Raw genomic sequence first — 25,664 nt, forward strand, 5'->3', positions numbered from 1 at the left:
ATAATCCCACTTCAATAAGAAGGTGTGAAAGTACTCTTACTCCAGAATATGCTGTAGTTTGGGGTTAGGTCGTTTCTGTAAATCCTTATCCTTTAAACACCCCTCAGAAACAGCATGAAATTGAGCTCTCATATTCTCAGAACCATTGAGCTGCAAGATAAGAGGGAGACTCTCCACTGTCTGAGGTGAACCTAACTCGAGTTTTTGAAAGGTAGTGTGTAAACATCTAGCACCAAAGAGCTTGGCTCTCACATGCATCACCACAGCAATGAGCATCATTGCAGTATCTGACCACTTAACATGTTTGCTTCTGCCATTCTTATTATGTGTCTTTTTTCCTACATTATGGTCAGTATCTCTGAAGTCTGATCCAAAGCATTTTTTGAGGAAATTGGACGTGTAATGGTTTTAGATTTTTCTGCCCATATAATGTAGGATAGCATAGGATGTTGTAACAGCAACACTAATGGAAGCCCAATCTCTTCTCTTTCCCTCCGTTGTTTCACACCTGTTCCTCTCCCTACTCATCATGCTGGCCTTGAAACTTGAACTAATGATACTGTGCTTTATTGCTTGTCTTTTGGAAGGAACATTAAAAATAGATACCAAGTTTTGACATTCTTAATTTCCAGGATAAACATCTGAGCCCCTAACCTTTCCCAGCCTCTGGCCATAGACAATTTACAAGGCTCCTTTTTGCTAGGAGTCCATGTGAATAATAGTACAATATGAAAGATTTTTTATGTTGATCAATTGGAAAGCACCATATGACAATTTTTCCTTAGTTTACCATAAAGCTATATGCATATCTGTAGGCTCAACAAAAGAACATGAAAGATTTTACTGGTTTTGTAAGGAGCGTGTTGCATAAGAGTGTAGAAACTGGGAGGAAAATAAACCCTTTTAGTTTCCAGGTAGTCCTCAGAGATCATAGGGGCTCAGTACAGCTAGGCTTAATTTCTGATTATAACCAATTCAGTTCTCTAAGTCTGATTGAATTCAGTGAGATCTCAAATGTGCCAGTACTGTGGCACATTTGAGATCTCATTTCAATTCAATTGCAGATTCATCAACTTTGTGGTTTACCTGTTCAACACTATAAATCTGGTCCATGTCAGTAAGAACTTCCATGTACACAGATTCACAAATAATGGGGTTTACTTGTAAAACACTAAGTCTGATCATGAAGTTTAATAGGAACTTTCGTGAACACAGATTCACAGATAGTATGGTTTGTCAATTTGACACAATATGTCTGTTTTAGTTTGATTAGAACTTTGCTTCACATAGTTTCTAAGAACTCAACAAGATTTCCTAGACAAGATAGGAAGAGACAAGATAACCTGGGCTGGAAGTAGGGCCTCTTGTCTGCACCAATAATTTTGGGGGTTCATGAGGAAAGAAGACATAGTTCTCAAAAATTCTAAATAGACACCAACATCCTTGGGCATTGTGTACACAGTACTTCAATTGTACTTTCTCTGAGACCATCTGCAGAGTCAGAGAGAGATAAAGCTATGGAAAGTGATTGGTTTCCTTCCAAATTTTTGATGCAACAATACTTATCTTAGGAAAATCTTAGGAGATTTTCTCTATAATTTTGAGAAGAGGGGGAAATGGTCTTGTTCAAATGCAATCCACTAGGCTTGTTAGGACGCAGAAATAGAGCTGAACGACTGTTGTTTATCCAATATTGTTCAAAAACATGAATGAATCCCATAAATCAAATAATGATAAATCTGTGTAGTAGCAGTAGTACAGAGGACCACTAGTCAAGAACTATGCAGTAGAAGACAGGAAACTTCTAGTATTTGTTTCATCCTGGTTTTGTCATTTAACTTATTTAAAAATTCTTTTCATTTTACACATTGATACACTTGCAGTATGCTATTAGAAGGGCAACTATTGATTACAGCACACTTCAAACATACTGTGTGCTAGATCACTCCCTAAACTGCATGGACAGGGAAATAGAGGAATTAATAAGATATTACCACAAGCATTAATACTCACTTCCATAATTCTCCTTTTGATGAATCATTTATTTATTGCAGCCAAACAGATAACCAAGGCAATTTTTGATCCTTCCCTTGGAACTTTCTTTAAGTTGTACATTATTAGAAAGTTAATCTAACAACATATGCTTATAACTACAGTGTCTCTGTTACAAATCCTACTTTTTACAGTTTAATATCTCTAGTTTAAATCATATTAAAATAAAACTTGGTTTTCAGCCCAGATGCATGTTAGTTTTACAAAACAATTATTTATATAGGATTTACGTTTAATATAAGAGCAGCGAGAAAATTAAATTTTCAAAGATTTCTGTTTTCTTTGACAAAAAAGATGTTCACAAGAATATCTTTGAGGAAAATTAAACAATTCAATGTCTGAATTGGAAAAGTGGCCTTAGTCTTTGGGAAAATGAACTCCCTATAGTATTCTGGTTGGAAATCCAATTGCAAGATATTCATCTCCCAGTTTGTTTTTCTGACACCACACAAATGCAAATGTCCTTTTTGGGACTTTTGCAGTATTTTAGACATGTAGTCTTAAGGCAGTTGGTTTTTTCAGTTTTATTTCCACAATTTCATGGTTTTTGGAGGGTTATTTTGTTGGGTTTTTTTTAGTTCTGTGAGGGGAAAGAAAGCCCTAAGTCATAATGACCTAATATTAATCGTATTAACAATTTCAGGGTAAACAATACTTTTTAAAATTGCAGTTTTTTGGCTGACATTATTAAGGAAAGTGTGTTCATATCCACATATTCTTTGCCTTATTTTTTTTATATTTTTCCTTTATATTACTTTTTTACTTTAGGAAAGACTGTGGCAATAAACCAGGTGTTGCCATATAGTGCTGGTAGGAATAGGACTGATCACAGAAGAAATTGTGCATGCTAGGAGTTAGGTCATGTCTCAGATGTATAAACATGCACAAGTGAAAGGCAACTCCTGCCATTGAGCCTTCTCTATGGCTTCTCTGGGATTTTAGATCCAGGTGTAAAGAAGCAAGCAGGTGTGGGAAGGACTTCATCTTCACTAATGTGCCAGCTAGAACATCTGAACAGGCACAGTGATATTTATAACCTGCTATTCATAAGGGCCACAGGCTTTTTTGTTGCCTTTTGCTGGCTAAAAAATTCTGATGTTTGCATTTTCCATGTGCTTCTTATCATTATATATCATTCTTTACTGAGAATGAAGTTGGAATACCAAACTCTGTCCCAAAGGAAAACAACATCTAGTTGAACAGAAAAAAAATTATAGAAATGTACACACAAGAATTAAGAAGAATTAAAATCATCTCAGCAGAAATAATATTATAATTTCTTTAATTCTGTGTAGTTTACTTTCTACAAAGCTGTAATTAAATACTTAAATAACAGCTTCTTTCTGCTAAGTAATACAACAAAAAGCTTTTTTATCCTAATTTAACCAGTTACCAATTAGTAAAGAAATTACTAGAGTAGACTACTATCGTAGATGTATAGCAAGATGTTAACTCTTTGTTTATAATTATCAAAACCCGGGCAACTACTTGGATCACCAGTTGCTAGTCTGGGGAAGAGTGTTTGCCTAGGTGTTGTTAGCTCCTTTGCCTCACAGAATCTCCATAAAAAAAGTTAAAATCTTTCATTTGAAAAATATTTCTTCAAAATACACTAATAAAGTAGACAGTGTATGGTATGAGGTGAAGTCCTTTATTAAGTGAGTGTGTCTGATAATAAAGTCAAAACTGATTTTTTATATATCAGGAAGTTAAAGTAAACAAACCAATACAATTAGTGAAAGATGTATATTATTAATTATATTAAAAAATAGTAAGTTGTTAATAACTATGTCATAAGACCAAGACAAATACTACAAAATAAAGGAAGCAGTTTCTAGAATATAAAATGTGGCCTGATTGTCATTGTCAGATAAGCAATTGTGTCATCAGTGAAATTTTTGTTTTAGAAAGATGGTTCTGTCTTAAAATGACATTTCCCTTTTGATATCTGAGATAGCAATATCGGGTTTTTTCAGTACTGAACATAGTTATGCAATATTGTAATACATTATGTGAGTAAGACTCACTTTTTTCCCCTTCCATATAATACACCTTTAAAATAATTTTCTGTATATCAATTGGCCATCATTTTTGTTGCATAGAACTAGGAAGTTCACCCTGAACTCTGAAAAGGTACTGAAAAGACACTCCCATATTCCACTAGCTGCAAGACTCCTTGGAGAAGGGCACACTTACAGATAAGCATTGGAGCTGAGGGTGTTCTTGGTCCATATGCCAGATTAGCCAGAAAGCCTTAGGCTCAAATTACTTCCTATTTAGAATTTTCCCCCCTATTTCCCTGATTCCTCTGCTTTTTTTCCCTGCCTCAACTGCAGGATGACACAAGATCTGCAATGGTGAATCTATGCTTCTTGGGAATTCCTTTGCTTCTATCATGGGACTCTTGCCAGGTTGATTAAATCATCTGTAACTCAGTAGAGGAGTACAAAAATTGCCAATAATGGGCATGAACCTACATCTATATTTGCTAGATATTTTCAATTCAATAATTTCCCTAGATATAAATAGAACATGTGTTAATAGTACCTGTCACTCCTTTATAGCTTTCTGCATAACAAGAAAGATCCACAGGAATAATAGGTGCCCTTTTGCATATTCATATGATAACCCTAAATGTTAGACACATAGTCAAAGAAAATCACACTGAAAAGCAATGAAGCTTCTAAGTGTGAGATTGATTCTGGTTAGACCAGAAGAGTTGCACTGCAAGAGGGACAGATCATAGATGGAGTGCTTTATAAAATTGTTGCACTGAGATGTACTAAATGCAATATATCCATTTTTATTCCATATTTCCATTCTTTATTTACTTATACCTAAAACCAAAACATTACTTTATGTCAACAAGTCAAAATTACCAGCATCTCTGAGGGAATTAGTAATCATGCTTTTGCTGTTCTGCTGGCGTAAGCCTCATGCAACAAATTGCAGTTATGCTTTTCTTCTGGTCCTTCTCATTGCTCAGTCTCTTTCATGGACTTAGTGTAACATTCTGTGCAGCTTCTATTAGCTGTAATTTCAACAGACTACAAATATATTTATTAATGAGGCTTTTTTTTTCTATTTAACCGCACTGATTAGAAGAGAGAAAAGGAATTTACTTAATGAATTTTGATCTGGAACATATAAAAACATAATGCTGTTAAGTAAGAAATTGAAGTTTATCACTGAAAAACATGAACAATAAAATGCAAAAAGTGTCCATATTAGACTGACTTGGCTCCTAACATGATGTCTTATTTTGGAGTCTAATTAGACTCCTTTGTTCATTTCAGACTGCTTTTGGAAATTCTACAAAATTTTCAGTAGTATTGAAAAATTTTTGCAAAATATATATTGAATTATGGTTCAGTTACTCTATGACTGGAAATTTCTATTTGTGCAAGTAACTTGAAGAACTGAATGAACCTGTGTAAATCTGCTGGTCTGCCCATGATTTATAGTACTTTCAATATAATTATAATTTTAACAGATGCTTTGTTTTAAACGAAACTGGTGTCTGTGATTTTATAATTTGAACTTCTTTAACTCTTGTGCATCGGACACCTTTTGCAAGGATTTAGTGCTAACTGGATGTATTGTGCATCCAATGCTTTTCAGCATAGGGTGAATTCAGTTTATTAAATCTTATTCTCAGGACTAATAATACCACCCTTTTGTTTTTAAATATGTCAATTTATCTTAAGCTATCAATCCTTAGTATTTAATCAGAAAAGACAAACGCATTTCATTTGGCCTTAACTGTGTGCCACAATAAGAGAAGAGACAAGAAAGCTAATAAAATAAATTGTTTAAGTTATCCAGAAGATAAAGCTTTTGAGTTTAAAATATGTAACTCTATTTTTCAAAGTGGATGTTGATTTAGGCTGTGGCTCTCTGAAAAACACAATTTGCAAGGGAAAGCTAATAAACTGCTTTAGTGGCTTGAAGAATTGGTGATTTTCTCTCAATTGTTTCCCTCAGTCGCTGCTTGTTTTGTTTATTACAGGATTCTGTTTTGAAGACAATAGTGTGTAAGGGTTACATCTGGTGTGTTCAAAAACTAGTGGCACAAAATGCTGAGATGGCCTGGGGTGAACTGCACTCTGAGAGCAGGCTTTGGGATAACAAATTGCCTTTGCATGAGGGCCCTGGCATATAGAATGACTTACAGAGGTGTGTTGTCAAGGCAGAAGAGGTGAAACAAGGGTGGTCACGGGGACTGGAAATTTTTATTCCCCCTCCTGCTTTCTTCGACCTTCATTTTTCTTTTTTTTTAAGTCATTTAGTGACCTGAGGTGAAATGGACAGGAATTGACAGCACACATGCTGTTGCTGGCAGCAGAGTCACTGCAGTTGCTCCTTGGACATGAAAGAAAGGGAAAAAAGATGAAAGAAACCCAGTTGTTCTCTAAATATAACACATGTAAAGATAATATGTTTGCTTCAGTTGAAACCAACCCCTTTTTCCTGTAGAAAATATTTCCCCCTCCCCACTGCAGTTCAGGAAACAGGGGAGATGATTTTCTGTCTCTCCCTCTCCTTCTCCTTGCTTGCACAAAGAAAACGTGGGTTGATACCATTTTTATTGTTCTGCTGGGGTGGGTTTCAGACCTCACATTAGCATATTGAATGTCTAATTGAATTCGGGGGCTGTGTTAATCATCGTGTTTTGTTTAGGGGTGGTTGGTGAAAGGTGCCACCAAACGAGTGCTTTGGCTTGGGGTTAGCTTGGTGCTGCCACCCCAAGAAAAAGACTCGAGAAGGGGGAGGGAGCCGAGGAAAGGCGAGTTGGCTGAGTGATGTCTGGAGGGCGAACTCGTGTGTCTCTTTGGTGATGTGTGCTGCTGTACTGAAATCCACCCCTCTGCTGGAGCTAAGGCAAGAGTTGGAGGCATCTGATGCTGCCGTTTCCAGGGTGAAATTTCTAAGGCTGCTAGCTAAAAACAACAACCAAAAAAAAAAAAAAAAATCCCAAATCCTCAGCAAAAATAGCAGTCAGAACAGAAGATCCGGCATCTCCCGGTCCAACTGGCATAACCCAGGCAGACGTTTGAGAACCACATGCTTTTAACCTAGCCACACACACGAAAGGGGGGGGGCGGGGAGTGGAGAAAGAAAGGGACCAAAAAAGACACCGCAACTACAGAACATCACATTTCTCACAAAAGGCCAGAAACGGAGCCGGTAGGAAAAGGAGAAAAAAAAAAAAAAAAAAAAAAAGAGAGAGAGAGAGGGAGAGAGAGAGAGAGAGAGAAACAAAGCCTCCCCCTCTTCCCCCGATGAGTTTTTCGCAGTGCTCTGGTGAGGCTCGGAGGTGGCTGGCAGCGCAGGGGGCGGCTGCTGCCGCGGCTGGCGGGGCTCGGCGCAGCAGCGGCCGCGCGCTCAGCACCGCCGCCCGGACAGCTCCGCGCCCGCGCCCGCCCTGCCCCACAACAAGTCCCCGCCGCCGCCGCCAACTCCGCGGCGCGCTCCGCCCGTCCCGCGGCTTTGTCTCCTCGCGGCACCGGCCGACAGGCGTAATCACCCCCGTGTCCCCCACCCCCTCCTCTCTCTCTCCTTTGCAGGAACGACTCTTTGGGAACCTGGTCCACCCAGGGATGTAAAACTGTGCTTACCGATGCATCCCATACGAAATGCTTATGTGATCGTCTCTCTACCTTCGCCATTTTGGCTCAGCAACCTAGAGAAATAGTAAGTAACAAAGAGGGGGAGAAAAAAAATCCAGTTTTAATGGAAAAGGGAATGCGGGGGGGACTGCGGGGGGAGGGGGGAGCTGGTCCAGCTTTCCTCTCAGGTATATTGCAGACGTTGCATTGAGGAATTGTTTAATATTGCAGGTAGTCAAATGTTAGTCTCCTGGTGTCTTCAGTGCCTCAGATAAATGAATTCCAGATTCTGTGATACAACTAAATCCTAGGGAAATTTGCATGCTCTCGAACTCTATAAATTTTTTAGAGAAAGCCTTGTAATTGTGGTGCAAATGTGTAGAAAACTTTTGTATTGAACGATTAAGGGAACGTACAGGTCTCTATTATTGCTCTTGGTAGGAAAACCCTAGATACTGTAGTTAAACAGATTGCAGATCTGCATTGGACGTTTTCAGCACAGATTTTCTATGTAGTCTGTTGATACGATGTAAGAAAAATAATCAAGTTTTCACGAGAAAGAGGGGACATTAAGTGTATGAGCAGACACTCCCAATATTATTGAATGCAAAAATAGCTGAAAAGCAAATATTTGTGAAGTTATCTTGCTAAAGCATGATTTCATTTTCCTGGTTTTGGAAACATATGAACAGACTCTTTTTAATAGCAAAGTAAATCCATTTGGAAAAAAAGTGATTGAAATAAAATACTACTTTCTGCCCGAGATATGGCCTAAAAGTACATCTGTCTTGTATTCTATTTGGGTGGCAAAAGATATCTTGGTAAATGTAATTTACAATACGTCCCTGAAGCTTAAAAAGAGTTTAAGTAAACCAGGCATGATATCCTTTAGAACTTTTAGATCTAATTTTTTTCCATATTTATTAGTAAAACCCATGTCTATTTCAGAATATGAGCACATATATATAGAGAGGAAAAAACTGACCTGATACCTGAGGATAATAGCTTGCCTTAGAGCAGGGAAAGCTAGTTTGCTTTCAAGGTCATTAATTTATTTTCATTTTTTATTAACACACAGAGTAAAAATGAAATAATTCGGAATTTGAAGCTTTTTTTTTATGAAGGCTTATGATACTGTTGCCATAGATATCCTGCCATTCCTTCTAGGCCCAAGGAAATTAAGCATGTGAGAACAGTGGATTGAAGTCAAAGTTATTAAAAGTCAGAAAGTTTGGTCATTCTGCAACAAGCATGAATCAAATTATGGGACAAATTACTGTATGGTCTTCAATATATTAGAGTGAAACCAAGCTGTATGTTTAATGCACAATTATAAACATTGCTATTCTGAAGAGAAGTATATCTTTTAATTGATGTTAACTGGAGAGTCATTTAAATTTGTGCTAACATCATAGTCTCCTGTTACACTCTAATATTACTAGTTTATTTTTCAAAGTATCATGCAGGTATTACAAGGCATTTTAAAGCTCAGAGGCCTCTGAGGAATGTATTAAGCAGATCTCAGTGTTATGTAGGGATCAGTTTTGGAATTAAGTTGATTTCTCCCTCATAACTAATATTACTGAAACAATCTGCAGTAGTTTGTCTGCTTTTAATTTTGCTCTTTTTGCTTTTTTTTTCATTTGACTTGTTGGTTTAAGTGCTGAGGATGTTTTTGCTTCATGGTTGCCTGTTGTAACTTACAGATCATGGAATCATCTGGTACACCCTCAGTGACCTTAATAGTAGGCAGTGGTCTTTCCTGCTTGGCCTTGATCACTCTAGCAGTTGTCTATGCAGCATTATGGAGGTATGTAATGGGTTGAGAAAGCTAAATGCAAATACACTGTTATATTTATTGGAATTGCAGTTTAAAAAGAGCATTAGAGCCATGTTTGGAAAATGTAGTGCATGCTTTGATGCATTTTTTGATGAGATTGATCAGTTTTACGGGTTTGGCCTGCTAATGATGATAGAGCCCACTCTTCTCTTTCCCCACTTCAGTGGGAATGGTATTCCTCTTTTGGTGGGGTATTCATAGTGATAAATGCAGGATTCTTATATATTATATATTTCATGTTAGGCTTCTGGACTATACCTTTAGCTGGTTTTCCCCCATTTATATTTTTAAATAAAACTTATAAATAAAATAATATTGCAGTGGCACATTTAGGAAGATTCAGTCAGCTGATTTTGAGTTTGTTCACATCAGTTATACGTTTGAATAAAGACCATAAATTAAATAGTCTTAAATAGTGTGATGGTACATCCCAGTGATAGATTTTCCTTCTGTCCTTAGTATGCAATATTAAAATACTATATTGACTTAAAAGTGCAATAAATACACATGGACTAAATTAATCTGAGAAGCAATGAGAAATAGCATAATGTCTTAGTGAAGAAAAATAAGATAAAAAGTCATGCAAAGTAATAAATGTTTTTAAAAAGTGAACATGGATTCTCATTTCACTTTTTTCAATAATTAAAGTAAAATAGATTCTTATGAAAGTAATAAGAAACACGGGGATGAAACAATAAATTGTAGAGTAATCTAAAACTCACCAATAGAATTTTGTTTGTAGAAGCAGCTTGATAATTTTACACCCATTTCTCTGTCACTCTTATGTACCACAGAGACTCAGGATTTGAAATATATATATAATTATTAAGAATATCCAGTTACATAAGTTATCATAAAAGACTATAAAAATTATCAATTCTTGTCTGTCAAAACTAAGAATGAGAGTATTTCAGGATATAACTCCCATCTAAAGAATTATAGTGTTATTTTTGCACTCCCACTATATTTAGCACTTGGATAGAAATACTGTCATGCTCAGTGTGACTGGTCTACTCCATTATTTAAATTAGATACAAGGAAGAAATTCTTTACTGTGAGGGTAGTGAGGCACTGGAACAGGCTGTCCATAGAAGTTGTGGATGCCCCACCCCTGGAAGTGTTGAAAGCCAGTTTGGATGGGGGTTTGAGCAACCTAGTCCTGTGGATTGTGTCCTTGCCCATAGCAAGGGGTTGTAACTGGGTGATTTTAAGTTCTCTTCCAACCCAAGCAATTCTATGATTCTATGATTCTGTGAATTTCTAAATGGAGATAAAAAGTTATGTGTTATGGCTTAAGTCAATGCTGTGAGCTCCTGTTGCACTGTATTTACTCAACCACTAAGGTTCCTTGTAATCCATGGGCACTCAGTGCTGGGAATTGGCCCAGGTGAATCAATAGTTAACAAGTTAGAAAGTAGCAGTGGGCTTTCTGTGTGAGCAAAGGCACACAGGACTTCTTGTATTTGTTTGCAAATACATAGAACCAGAATGTTGCTATATTTTAAGGAAGAACATGGATTGTGGTATTTGGGTTGTTCTGTCTAACTGGAAAAGCATAATGCTACATGTCTTGATATGCAAGCAAGAAAGACTATAATTAATTTCATGACCAAAGCTCAGCATTTCTTGTGGGTTCAACAGCCTTTTTTATTACTTCCTCAGAGTCAGCTATGGGTGTAGATCCCAGGAGGAGACAGCAATATTAACTGAACTCCAGTGAGAAGCGTATAGTAGTGGTCATAGCATATATAAAGATCTGGCATGGTCTTCAGAGGAACTGACCACCCTTAACTTTCATTTTTTTTTAGTAGTCAGCATTTACTGTTAACAGCTCTAAAAATCAGGTCAGAAAGGCACTTCAGTTGTAACCATAATCATTCTCTTTTTGTCCTGTAGCATATAGAAAGGCTGTATAGTATACAGAAAAATGAGAACACTTGCATCTTGAAATCAAATATGTGATAAGACTTTTTGACTTTTTCATCCCAAACATATTTGTAAAATGAATATGATAAGTTTGCAAGGGTGACTGTGATGTTCACTGCTATAATTTAATCTTTCTGTACACATTTGGATATTTTTGGCATTCAGTCTTATGAGTATATTACAGTACTATTGGAACATCAAGATTAATGTTATCTTTGTCCCAATAACATGTTTCAAAATTCACTGCCACAGTATCATCCACCAACCTGCATCTTATTTATACATCGTGGATCAAATCTTCTGTTTATATTAATCACCATATTTTTGCTGAAGTTAGTAATTATGAGTGGTCTGTGCCAGCTGTGGATATTCCCAGGGACAAGCAGACAGCATAAGTTCCTGACATGAATGCATGTAAGCCCATTATTGTCAGGATGGTGTTAGAAACATGTTGCCAGCAGTTTTCAAAAGAATCATTGGTGGATTATTTTTAAAATACATCAAGATACTAAGAGGAAATTGTGCAATATCTATCAAAATATTGTAGTTTTCATGTTTGCATTGTTATAACTCTCCAATACTCTTTCTGAGCACATGTAAGGGAACACCTCTCAGAGTATCTGCAATATTTAATGCAAGAACTAAATCAAACCTTTGTGTGACTTTGTAGTTGTTTTCCTTTTAAAAAATTTGTACCCCTCTCTTTTTTTCTCTTTTTTTTTTTTTTTTTTAATAACAGGTACATCAGATCTGAGAGGTCCATAATTCTAATCAATTTCTGCCTGTCGATTATCTCATCAAATATCCTTATCCTGGTTGGACAAACTCAGACACATAACAAGGTATGAGATGGATTGTATTAAATTTTCCCTCAAAGATTAATATCATTGTTTTACTTGTTTTTAGCTTAAAATAATTACATCAATTTAGTCCTATACTCATAGCACTTGGTGGTTTTGGTAATATATTAAGAGACAAGGGAAAATATTTACCATCTTGCATAGTCTTTATTTCCCTTCCAAAAATCCCTTTTGGTATTGTTCCCTCTAGATAAGCTGTGTTCTCTGTGGTAGACTTGTGTGTTTTATAACTAAATTTCAAAGCAAAAAAGTTCAAAGGCTCAACATCAAAAGCACAAATTCTGGTTCATTATAATAGTTGTAATAGGATTGTGCTACAGTGTTTTTGTCTTTTTATTAACACACTGGTACTCGAAAGGCAAGTAGAAATTGCTTAGAAGTTGGAGTACGATTCTTGAAAATGTGCAGAAACAGACATGATAATGAGCCATAGAACAGTTAGATCTCTGACTGATGTAGCTATAAGAAAGTAATAACCCTACATACCTCACTTAGTGATGTATTGCTGATTATTAATAATCTGTTCTCTGAACATCATTGGCATTTGTGCCTCTCCTGTAGAACAGCAGGATTGCCAATGTTTTGAGGAATCACTCAGTGCCTGGTGCTGCTAGGCAGCTTTCACAAGTGTCAATGAGTGGTTGCTTGAAATCAACCATAACTACAGGATTGCTTGGAATAGCAAATAGGATGTAGTTGGTTAACTGGGCAATATGTGATAGAATGTTGTGAAGTTTTGGAGTAAGCAAGTGCTTGTAAAGTAGTTTTTTTCCTACCATGTTAAACTATGTAATGCACTGCTCATCTTAATTTTTTTGATAGCAAATGAAATAATGTTCGTCATCTGCTGTAGGAACTGATATTTCTACAACACGCCTGTAATTAATCATTACTTCTTCTCAAATAAGTGTTTAGCAGTTTAGCTGCCAGAATTCTCATCAATTCAATGCAAGTCACATAGCTGTACTTTGTAAAACATATCCAAACCAAGCACAGTCATTTCCAGCACATATGGTAACAAAATTATTGAAGTCAAGATATTAATATGCTTTTAAAATTTTGAGAGTGTGTAGAGGTAAAAATAAGCAAAATATGGATTTCTAGAAGAAAGCCATGTAACTCTCACAGATTTTATTCAGGGAGGGAAAAGCAATGTACTAACAACTTCAGTATAACAGAGTACAGAATTAATCCTACCTGGAATTTCATACATAGTCATATATACTATTTTATTATGCATTTCAAGAATAGATACGGTTCAGTCGATGCAAGTTCCTGTGTACATTGCCACAGTGGAATCAGAGTTTGAGGGCATGAGAGCAACTGTGTTGGCTAACACATTTCCTAGATATGCTGGCAGCCTTTCTCTGATACTTGACTCAGGGAGCTCTGAGCTGAAACATGCTCTTAATCCAGTTCCTTTCTATTAGTCTTAATCTCTTTGAGCTCCCTCACTTCTGCTTCCTGAACTTCTCAAAAGACAGAGATATTACACTGAGATATTTCTGAGACCAACAGTTCCAAAAATGCAAATTTCAAAGGAAATAATTAACAGAAAAAGCACATCACGAGGTTTATAATTTTAATATGCAGTCTGAAAAATTACTGTAAAATAACAATTCTTGCAACACTTGTCTTTTTTTTTAAGCCCACGTCTTGCTTTTGATATATCTACCAACCAGGAATTTCTAGCCAGGGAGCACCTCAAATGGATCAAAGGCAAAATACATCTGTTATATCTAGCAAGACGTCCCTTATTACAAACCAAAACTATTTTTATCACAATGTTGCCTGATGCATGAATATATTGCAGCTCTAAGAGGCTGGCCTATGAATGCACCATCAATAAAAATGGCTAACACCACTGTTTAGTGAAGATTTACTCAAATAAAAGCAATCATATCTGTGTATGACTTCACTGTGTTTGTAAGTAGGGATGTGTATAGACATCAGGTGTATTTTAATTCAAGTTCTGATTTTTTTCATTTTCAAGATAATATATGATCCCAAGAAGTGTTTGGTTTTTAGACTATACATCTAGATTGCAGTACTGGCAACTGTAGGAAAAATTATGTTTTCATTTTCTGAGCTGGAAAATTAAAGTCGTACATAAAAACTTTAGAAAGAGAATCAGGTCCTGCCTTGTGATTTAAGATTAAAAATATCTTAAATTTGTTTCTGACATTTTATTATTTACTGGAAGTGAAACTGTTTGAGATTTTTAGTATTTGAAAATTTTGGTAGAAATCTTGGGAATATTTTATTAAGACAATGTAATATCCAAGTCAGCAAAAATGGTTTGATGAATAAATGCTGAAGTAGTATTTTATGGCAAGAGAAACTCTTCTTTTTTTTTTCTTAATGTATTAGAGAACATTTGAGAAACATAATATGCCAAGTTTGAGTTTGTTTACTGTGTTCCATTGTCATTCTTCTGGTTACGCTGTTCTTACCTTATAGGGGTAGCTAGTTAACATCCACATGATGATGTTAATGTTCACAGTGCTGAAGCGTATCCCATTTCTCTGTGCTTTAGTTTTGCTCTGAATTGAAATTGTCTGTATTTCTATATTTGTGTATATTTGCTTTTTGAGTAGGTCCTCATAAATGTCATCAAAGCTGAATTCCAGTTTAAAGTTGAACAGTATGCAAATTTAGCATACTAAAGATATATTATTGCAAGCAGCATATTGTTGATTTGTTTGCAGCTTGTGGTTTACTTTATCTGTATTAAACACTTCACAAACTACTTTTATTAACTTCAGTGCTATTCAATCTCCAAGAAATTTCTGTGGCTTGTTTTAATTACACCCATTGACATCTACGGCATAGAGAAAAACACTGAGTGTCTTGGTCCAGAAAGGCACAGGGGTTTTTTTTGTTATTTTCTTTCTGGTTTGAAAAAATCATAGATATTCTATAATGTTAGGTTTATCTCTGCTTTTTGAAAGCTGAGTATATCATCAATGTTTTTGCAGCAGCTTCTTTTAATGAAACCTGAGTAAGTTTGAAAATTGCTTTCTCTTTGGTTCAACTAAGTTCTGTCCTTTTTTTCAGTAAAATAGATTGCCTCCCATGGTCAGAAATTGACAAAATATTTACTGAGGACATGTAGAAGGGATTTATATTTTTTCAAGCTCCAAAAGATTTTCCATTTCATATATTACCTGTTTAAAAGTGATAGTTTTTGTCCATTTTAAGTAATCTGAGGATACCAACAGTAGAATAGAGGTCTAGGTCATGGATCATTTCAGCTCGTTTTAGAGTAGTTCAAGAGGGAAGTCATGGTGGGGAGTAGGGTTTCCCTTGTAAGGCTTGGATTGGGATAGCAGAACGCCTTTTGTCAACAGAAAAGCTTTGCCCCTTTGTTCCTTCTTAGCAAAACATGTTCTGCATTTTGTTGAAGGACACAGCTGAGAAATGTTCTGATTTTTTCATTGTTTCCCTAAACCTTGGAAAACACAGAACTTTATTCAAAGCTTTCTTAATGTTTCAGACTGTGTAAAAGATTTCTGTTCTGTCAGATCCTGTTTTGAAATACAGGTCACTGAAGGCTGAAATTACAAAAATATTATGAAATTAATTATGTATCTTGTTTAAGTATAGTTGGTGTTATACTGTGCATAAGAAGCATATTAATTTACTTTAGTACTTCTTTCTGTCTCGTTTTCTTTCCACTGTTAAATGTTAGTCACATAATCATATTTAAACTTGACAATATGCAATTGCTGCACTTTAATAACTGAATTTAGTTTTAACTCTGAAATTAAGTGTCCTGAATTAAGGAAGGGTAAAACTTCTAATGTATAACCTAATTGCTAAAATAACTGTTATTTCACAAAACCTGAGGGATGTCCCTAGCATCTACAAAAGCATTACTTTATAGATTACACTTACTTAAAATAAAAATATTTACTTTGAAGAGACTGATAGGTATTTTTAGGAAATATCTATCAGTGATTGTAGCTTTCACTATATCATAACTCTTGCTATCTTATGTTTCCTAATGTTCTTCTTGCCATCTAGAAAAATGGCTATATTTCTTCTATATGTGGGCCTTCAACATTTAAGCTATAAACTTTTACTAGGCTTCTGATCTCATTTAATGAATAGATTCCCTATCCCCATAAGTTATTGATTAGTATTATGTGGATTTTTTTTCATAAATTCTCTTTCCTTTTGTATACATTCAGAGAATATCTTGGTTTGTTCACAGTTTTGCCTAAACAAAAACACATTTGCTTTTTATATAAACAGTTCCTGTGTATTTATTTTTCCTGTGAAGTAAACAAAGCTAAATACATTTTGAAAAAAAACAATAGAATTCCTTATACATATGAGGAAAAGTTAACTATTTTCTATATGATCTGATACTGGCTCTAATTGAGGGTTCATTGCTGATATTTGGGTCACTTGTGAAAAAGTGTCATATTTTAAAATATTTTTAAAACATGCTTTAATAATGCTGTATGACTCAGTGCATTTTTAGCCATAGTCAGGCTTCTGTGTGTCTGCTATGGAAAGAGCAGGGAAGATGTTAATGCAAGATTTAGTAACCCTGATATTCTGTGTCATTCATGTTTAATTGCAAAATTCAGTTTATTATGCTTACTATTGTATTTTGAAGTTCATCTCTTTGACCATAACTTAAAGGATATGAAAAAGGGCTGTCCTTTTCACCATAACATAAACTGTCAATAGCCTGATGTTGTAAACAAGCAAAACCCCATGAAAATGTGTAGATAATAAGATTAGAATGTTCACTAAATAGACTGACTGGACAAAAATAACCCACTTTTAGTATTTTTTTAATAGAGGTGTTATGTTGAAAGAAACAAGTAGAAGTGGAAAGAAGCTGAGAAGCCAAACATCCCATTCCCATAGCACTCTGAAGTAGCTGACTGCAAAACTGGAGCTCCCTCAGGTTTTGAGAGACGGTGGGTGGTGGGATCCCCTGAGAAACCTGCAAATGTTCAGGTGATACTAATGCTGCCTTTAAGCACGTGCCTCTTGCCCCATATCTGCCACTGACTTACAGATGCAGGCATCGTGGCAATATATCTCCTAGGAAACAGCGGGGGAGACCTCAGAGCAGATGGAATGAACAGAGAAATGATGCTAACACAGCATTAAGGTTGTTTTAGAAAATCAATGAGGAAGTAGGGAATTCAGTATGTCAAGCAGTAGCACTCCATATTTCAAGTCTTTCTGTAGAACTTCAAGGGAATACCCTCCATTTAAGAACTGAAGCCTGGGAAAATATATCCTTCCATTTTGTCAGTATCTGGCTTCCAAATTAACACCTACTCTGCTGATTGTCTTTTATTTTTTTTTTGTGCACGTAACAGCTTTTTGAACAGCTGACCCAGAGGGTCTGTGGTATGGGTCATCCATCCCAGACACACAGCAGTGAATAGGTCAGGAGTCAGAGTGCACTGCACCACACACATCTGTCTGCTGTGTGTTTCGAAACTCAGAAACAACAAAAGGGAGAAAAGCCAATTTAGCTGAATAACTATTACAGGAGTAGGTCTGTTTAAGCAATGCTGTTTTACCATGCCAAATTCTGACAAAACCTGTTAACATCAGCTGAATTAACTACCTGCTTTTAGATTCTCAAGAGAAGCTCTGGGAGCAGATCTTTTTTACCCAAGATCACTAAACATTGTCATTCATGTTACTGTTACCTGCCTCCGAGGAGAAGGTAACATTCTTCTCAAAAATGCCTGTCAGACTGTTTCTCAAAATACATCTACTTTATCATTCACTTTGCTATATCTAAACAAAACAGACATTTTGATTGTAAGCAGGTTACAGAGAAGAAATTGGTTAGATTTTAGGAGCATGTGTTCTCTGTTTCCTATCCCCAGAACCTTTTAAAAAGCTTTTAGAACTACTTTAGAATCCCAAAACTGTTAAGGTTGGAAAATGTATCCAAATTCTTTCTCAAGGCAGGGTCAGCTGTTAGGTCAGAACAGTGTGCTCAGGACTTTTTATAATGGTAAAGTCTTGAAAACCTCCAGGCATGGAAACATCACATCTTCCTTGGCAAGCTTGATCCACAGCTTGACTATCCTCACAGTCAAAATGTATTTCTATATACCTGGGATGCATCTCCTCTTGTTTCTTCATGCCCATTGTCATCCCACTACACATCACTGTGAAGAACCTGACTTCATCTTGTCAGTGACCTATCTATAGGCACTGACAGGTTGCTCTGAGATGCTGCTACCTCAGACTTCCCTGAGGTAACTCTCTGCTGTCCTACTCTTCCCAGAATTGTGTGGTTTTTCCTCCTTGATCTTCACAACCTGTTTAGAGTAGCTTTTTCTGTTCCAGAATTCACCCCCACAGCTCTAAGGAAAATAGCTCATTCTCTAACAAACACCTTTCTGAATTATTTCAGACAATCTGTTGATGACTCAAGCAGCTATTTTTGGGCTTCATACCTTTTTCACACCTCTCTTTTGCCTATTTTTTGAATTTCAATAGAAATAGAGAGGTAGTCAATGGGAAATAGAACAATCTACAAACAGTTAAATGTTCATGTCTTTCACTTACATGATCTTACTTTTAAGAAAGAGGAAGCAATAGACAATTCTAAGCAACAGTAAAAATTATTTTAATAATGTAGTTACCATGGCAATTAACATCACAAGACTAAAGGGTTTAATTAAGTATGATAACAATAGCAACATCAAAACCAAGTTACTTGGTTATTTTCATTGTAATACAAAAGTTGAACTTCCAATGAATTTTCATATGTGAATTACCCTTTCCAAGAATCTAGGCATAGAAAGTCTTTGTCACATAAACCTAAACAGATACAGAAACACAATAAGATTTATTTTTTAATAGATACCTGATAAAATAATACATCAAAAATCACAGCTCTGAAATAAATGCAACATAAATCTTCTGCCCTAAAATAGTAATTATTACATCATCACTCCTTCTGTGTAACAGAATGAAACAACAGAAAACAAAGTCACTTTTAAAGGACTATTATTTAACAAATAATAGTGTAAATTTGCAAAAGATTGTCCACCTATTGTACTGATTTTTATTTATACATCACTACAACTCCCTGTTTGGTCTGCATATTTTTAGGAACATATGGTATGCTTTAACCTTGACATGTACTATGAAGTTCATTTGTACAGTTTTGCTTTTATTTTCCTAGGTCACAGTTTTTAGGCCCTATGTCTTGCAATCACAGCAGTGAGCATTTTAACAGAAAATGACTATTGGATTGATCTGATTCTCTGACTGGTCTGATTAGAGTTTCATTCTCATTTCCACTTTTTATCTTTTCTTTAAGGTGATGTTAAGTGAAATTTCATGGGAAGTGGGACAAGAGTATGCAAATCTCTGTTCCAGACTGAGGTTAACAATCAGATGGAAAGACAAGGATGGTCACATGAATTCTGACCTTTCCTGCTTTTGCTTTCTGAGAAAGAGACAGTGGTCACTGTGTGCCCAAGTCAATGGAGTCAGCATTCAGCAAGTGTGATCTGAGCATATTTATGACATGAGAAATACCAGTGCTGGTAGACTCTCTGAATTACAGTAGGGTTTTGTCATGAGAGGGATGCTCAGCTTGTCAAATAAAGGGACACTCTTAGGTATGACCAGGGACCCAAAATTATGTACCTAGAGATCCTCTTGATACTAATGTAAAAGGCATGTAATGCTTCTAATTTTGGACTGCTGCTGAAACATGACCTTTTTATACTTGTTTTCATGGACATACATGCTTATTTTGTTGAATCTCAGTGAGTCATACCATAGACATTAAGCCTGGTACTGACAAATTTGACAGTAAATGTGCTCTGGTATTTTTTCTCTTCTAATGGTTTTGTCAAAATTCATATCAAATTGACATTTTGGATGAATAAGTAGGTATTTTGTGGAATTTAATAGAAAGTTATGCTCAGAATAATTGTTGAAAGGAAACTGTAAAGGTAAATCTACAAAACATGCATTTGGCTCTAATCATGGACATTTTTAATGAATGCAATTGTAAGATTTCCAGAACCCTGCAGGGAAGTGTACATGTTTGTAACAAAAAGGCCTCAAGCTGTTAAAGCTGATAGAATTCCTGTAATGTCAAGAAAGTTCAGTATGCACTAGACTTCTGGGTTTAAAAACAGGATGGAAAACATGTTAGTATCTTTCTCTCCTGAAGAAAATGGAAATATATCTGGCACAAGGAGTCCAGCAGTTGGAAGGAAGTATGAATAAGTTTGGCACAAAATGTTGTTCCATTAGTAAGTGATTACATTTCTGTCTCTAATTAGTGGCGTGGCATATAATTTGTGCTCTGTGCTTTCCATTTAATGAAAAATTGCATTTGCAACCTATCACATATTTGCTAAATAATTTCTTTAAGCTAGAAATCTAAATGGATGTATTTTTCTTTAAATACCACTTAAAGTTAGGTGAAAGATTAGAAAGAGAATGGCTTCCTTAACAAGCTTAGCTGAGCCATATAGGACAATAAAATCTCATGTGTCAGAATGTACAGCTATTGAAACTTGGGGTTTAAAAAGATGGGATTATTTGTAAAGCTGTTGTTATTTGCAATATTTAGATATTACACTTCTTATATTTAAGAGGGCTTTTAAGTCTCTGTCTTTTACTGTATATCCTCTTATGTCAAATCAATCAGAATTCATGCTTGAGTATTAGCAATTTAATTATTGCTATAAAACCTTAATTTTGACACTGCTTATCTTTTAAAGTAAATACAGAATAGTAATAACATTTTACTGAACTGAATGATCTGACAAGGCATAGCAGTTGTACTACAGTGGAAGAAAAATGGTTTTGCTAGGAATAATTGTTAGACCTCGGTATCAAGTCAGCATTAATGATGGACAAGAACAGTTGTTAGACTCAGTTTGTCTCTTGTAGTTATTCAGAAACTGCAGCTGATAAAAATCACTGCAGAAACAAATATGTAAGACTTAAACCTGATCAAGTGTTTGCTTTCATTCACTTCTAAAGGATTCTTCCTTTGGGAAAGAGGATTCAGCAGTACCTAACAAAACATATTCTAGAGAGTTTTTTAAACATTAATGAGAAGACTCAGTCATAGTCCATGAATACCTAAAGAATGTATCTGTCCTTGTTAAATATTAGGCATTAAACAATCAAACATATCTTTTTAACTGTAGGAAATTTCCTGCTGATTGCAAATAGGAAGTGTTCAAAACTTCAAGTTGTGGCATTAATCTCAGTGCACACATTTTTCCAGTAGCAAATGCAAAGCCTGGAATGAATCAGAACTAAGCCAAATTGTGTTGCCTTGCAGTTGCCATGGCTAGGAGCATGCACACAAGTTATTGATACAGCTCATATGACACGCGTTATGCCATGATGACTTCATTATGTGCTGGAGCCTCTGGAGATCTCAGTTCACTGAAATTTCAATATTTCAGTGGGTAGGTATGATGAGCAAAGCAGAGCCAAAGAAACAAATCCGGATTTTATTTTTTGGCAAAAGAGCACTTTACAGATTTGCCATTCAGAGTATGTATATGCTACACTTAGTGCAACTGGACCTTGGTATCTTTCAGTGACACTCTCCTAGTGTTAAATAATAACTCAGATGGGCTTTTCTAATCTCAGCTCATGGTCCTTCTGTTCTCTATATTTAAACCTGTCATCATGTGTCATCTAGAAGAACTGGTTTAGGGCACTTGGATTCAGTTGTCTCCCTTAGAAACTGATGGGCAGAAATCTGCTAGTGCGCTACAAAAGCTTAAACTTCTGGAAGGAATTTGTCTAAATGGTGTTGAAAACTAGGGAATAAGGAATGGATGATAACGAATGCACAAACAGGTAGCCCTCCAGTGCAGTCCCTAGCTTCCTTCTTCTCCAATCTTCTTGTTAGGCTCATACGTATGATAGTCCCCTCGTTTGTATGATAGTGGCAGTCTGGTTCTCTCACCATGATCTGCAAGAGGCTTCTGTTTCCTGTAGCTTTTAAAATATGAGAATAGATCTATAATAAAACATTAGCCAGAGTGCTCTAAACCTGTATGTACCAGTTGGTTTACAGATGCTGCTTCATGTTCAGAGGATTTTAGTTGTTGGCTCTGCAGGCAGAGTTATCTGATCTGTGCAGGTCGCAGAGCATCAGTAAGGGAATTCCCTGCAGAGGAGCAGAGGGAAAACAAATAAACTTTCCAGAGGTAATTTGGTTATATCATGTCATCCAGAGTGTGATGGACATGGATATAGCCTGCAAGACTTTGCACTGCTAAAAATGTTATCTAAAATGTAACATTTTATACTTGCTAATTTTAGTTGCCAAGATGGATCTGAGAGACATAAAGCATTAATTATTAATTATTGTTGTTGTTGATAAAAATAAACCTATCATTAAGGCTCTGAGAGTTTTTCCAACATCAACAAATTTTCCATTTGATTTAATAATGGATATAAATATTTTTCTTTTATTTTTCCCTCTGGTCAGAACCTCAACTTATTTTATACTTGTCCCTCCCATAGGAAAAAGCTTGAGTAAATGTATCAGCCTTGCACTCTTTTCTCAATGTCAGCGCATTGAGATCTGCCACCTCTCCTTTAGAAACAGAGTGAGGACCTATTCAGCTATACTAAGACTGTTTTCTCTCCATTAATGAGGATTTTGACTACAGAAATGTTGACTGGTACACAGAAGTGGTGGATGTTATGAAGAAGGCTGGATGTGAAACTCTGACAGATAAAATGGAGCAAAAAAGATGCTCCGTTTTCACCCAGCAGTGAGGGTAGGGTCACCTACAGGGAAAAGCTGTACCAGAAGCAGTAGTGCTGTGAAGGGGACAAACTTTGCTCTTATTGATTACAGTCACACATGAGTGGAACAAAGAATTTTTTTTTTTTTTTTTTTTTTTTTTGCATAAGCAGAGGCTTCAGACTGGTCTGGAAGTGTCACCTACTGAGCACTCCACATGTAGAGCAGATTAGAGTGGTTAAATATTTAGTCCTCAAAAGCTGATGTACCAGTGAACACATAGCAGAGAAGAAAGGTCACAACTTCTGCTCTATGAACTTAGGCGTGCAAATAATGGTATTGTGATAAAAGCCAACATTTTGTAATTCAGGGGCTTCTACACAGGCCTTTTCCACTTTCAAATAAAGACAGCTTACAGGATACCATCTTTACCTTCTGATCATGTAAGATTTTTCAGCATTTCATTTTCACTATTGAACAATTTTGTGATGACAGTAAAGCACAGGAACTCGTAAGAAAGAGAGGCAGCATCCAACTATGGTACTCAAATCTCTAATGGCTCTGGCCAGCTGGGCATTTCTTACAGAGGAGCCCACCATGTTCATGGACTGTTGTGGGGTTTGTCTGTTGCTCCAGCCTCAGCCTGGAATCTCACAGAAAACACCTCTTCAGGGATTTACAAGTTTAAAGTTAGGAATGACAAGTTAGAAGGCCACATGTGTGGTCACAAGGAGTTGAGTGCATTTCTTACTTTCTCTAAGATACTCCTTGCTCTTAGATGTTCTCTGATTTTAGTGCATTCCACATGGATAGCTCTGTGCCAGATAAAAATTCATCTTCTCCCGCTGAGGCACTTTTTTTTTTTTTTCTGCAGATTGTTAGTACATATTGTTTTAGATGAGAACTGTTTGCATCCCATATACATGAAATTTTTAATGCAAGACTCAGTAAGACATAGAGCCAGGGGTTAATCATGTGGTTAGCCATGCGGTTAATGACTTAAAATAAATGAATAGATTATATTTCCTTTAAAAGGCTACTAATGCATTCTTCAATAAGATATAATTTGTATATAATAAAATGCCTGGGCTCAGTCAATGCTACTTAAGAACAATTCGAAGTCACACACACTCAGAACAACACAGAAGCATTTACTTTCCATCTGAAGCTGTATGGTAAAGATCTATGTTTCTTTGAGCTTTATGGGACGTTGCATTTTGCTTAATATTTTTATGGTTATTTACCTTTCAGAATAACAGAATCTAAATTGGAACAGAGCTCAAAGCATTTCAGAAAAAGAATGTTTATGTATGCTAATGACTTCCAATTAGGAAGAAAAATACTAGAAACTAAGATAATGTGTTACTAGCAATACAGTTACTGTGTCTTTAGTTGTATGCAGCGCCTTCCAGGCCATAGAGAGTTTGAGTGGAGAAGAGCTGACCAACATGCTCAGTGGACAAGACAGCCACCCATTCCTCTCCTCTTGAGCACCAAGGAAAAATCCTTCTTGTGAAAACAGAACTGTGGTACTTCCAGCTCTGGAGAGAAGGGAGTCACAGTAAAATTATTTTATTTCCTAGTTAGTTTCCTAGTGTGAAAAATGTAGATAACTTGTGCTACATTGACAATTGGACTTGATCATCTCAGAGGTCCAAGTGTACCAGTTCTATGATTTTATGATTGTTGGGCAGGAGTAAGTGTGCAATGTCTTTCACTGTCTGTTGGAGAGGAGAAAGAATTTTTCAGCTGAACTGTCTTGTTAGGAGCCAAGCACCACTTTGCATTGCTCCTGCTCTGGAGCATGGTCCTGGTTTTAAAGGTTGCATTTTCCATTCTTATTAACTTCTTTTCAGGAGTGTTCATAGTGACTGGAGATTTCTCTTTCAGACCTGCTTGTGGAAAAAATAATCTGTTTTCGAATTAAAGACTAAGAAAGAAAAAATATCATTGCATAGTCTCTGATTTCATCAGTTGTGGTTTCTTCTTCTTTTCTTCCTTTCAGTTCTTTTATCTTCTTTCTTCATTAATTGCTTGCCTTGCTTTTATGATTTGTGATCTTATGCTTTTGGTCTGGCTTTTCTCATCCATTCTGTTGTTTCATGCCAGTTCTTTGTCATCCAACATTATGATCAAAGCCAATATTTGGGAATTCATGGAGTTCTACACAGGGCTTCTCCATTTCCAAATAGAAAGACAGCTTAAAGGGTACCAGCTTTGCCTTCTGATCATATAGGTTTTCTTCAGTATTTGTATTTCACTGGAGAAAATTTTTCTGATGGTAGTAAGGAACTGAAACTCATAAGAGAAGTAGCATCCAACTACAGTATTCAAGTCTTAATGGCGCTGGCCAACTGGGCATGTTTTGTTTCCAGATCATTTCTTATAGAGGAGCTCATCACATTCCTGGACTGTTGGAGGCTCCAGCCTGGACAATGACAGAAGCAACTTCCTTAAGGATTTACATATTAGAAGAAGGAAATTTCCTTCTCTGTTCTATTTCCACCCCCTTTTTCTGCCTCTCTTTAATTTTCTAAGTTAAGAGCCAGAGACCTTCCTGTTCACTTTGTCCCTCTACATTTCTTGTCCAGTTTTTCACTCGACTGTCAATCTTCTCAACAGATAATCTCTTT

The 25,664-nt window shown here is 36.1% G+C and overlaps 1 protein-coding gene across 10 annotated transcripts in view; it reads left to right on the forward strand.

Moving 5' to 3' along the window:
- ADGRB3 (adhesion G protein-coupled receptor B3) overlaps positions 1–25,664 on the forward strand; it is a 445,880-nt gene that overhangs the window by 341,969 nt on the left and 78,247 nt on the right. For all 10 annotated transcript variants that reach the window (XM_064707320.1, XM_064707325.1, XM_064707328.1 and 7 more), the window contains 3 exons: positions 7,620–7,746; positions 9,368–9,471; positions 12,167–12,269. In XM_064707320.1, coding sequence (XP_064563390.1) covers positions 7,620–7,746; positions 9,368–9,471; positions 12,167–12,269 — 334 coding nt within the window. The remainder of the gene's footprint in view (positions 1–7,619; positions 7,747–9,367; positions 9,472–12,166; positions 12,270–25,664) is intronic.

The sequence above is a fragment of the Zonotrichia leucophrys genome, chromosome 3 (genome assembly GCF_028769735.1).
Source record: "Zonotrichia leucophrys gambelii isolate GWCS_2022_RI chromosome 3, RI_Zleu_2.0, whole genome shotgun sequence".
Lineage (NCBI taxonomy): Eukaryota > Metazoa > Chordata > Aves > Passeriformes > Passerellidae > Zonotrichia > Zonotrichia leucophrys.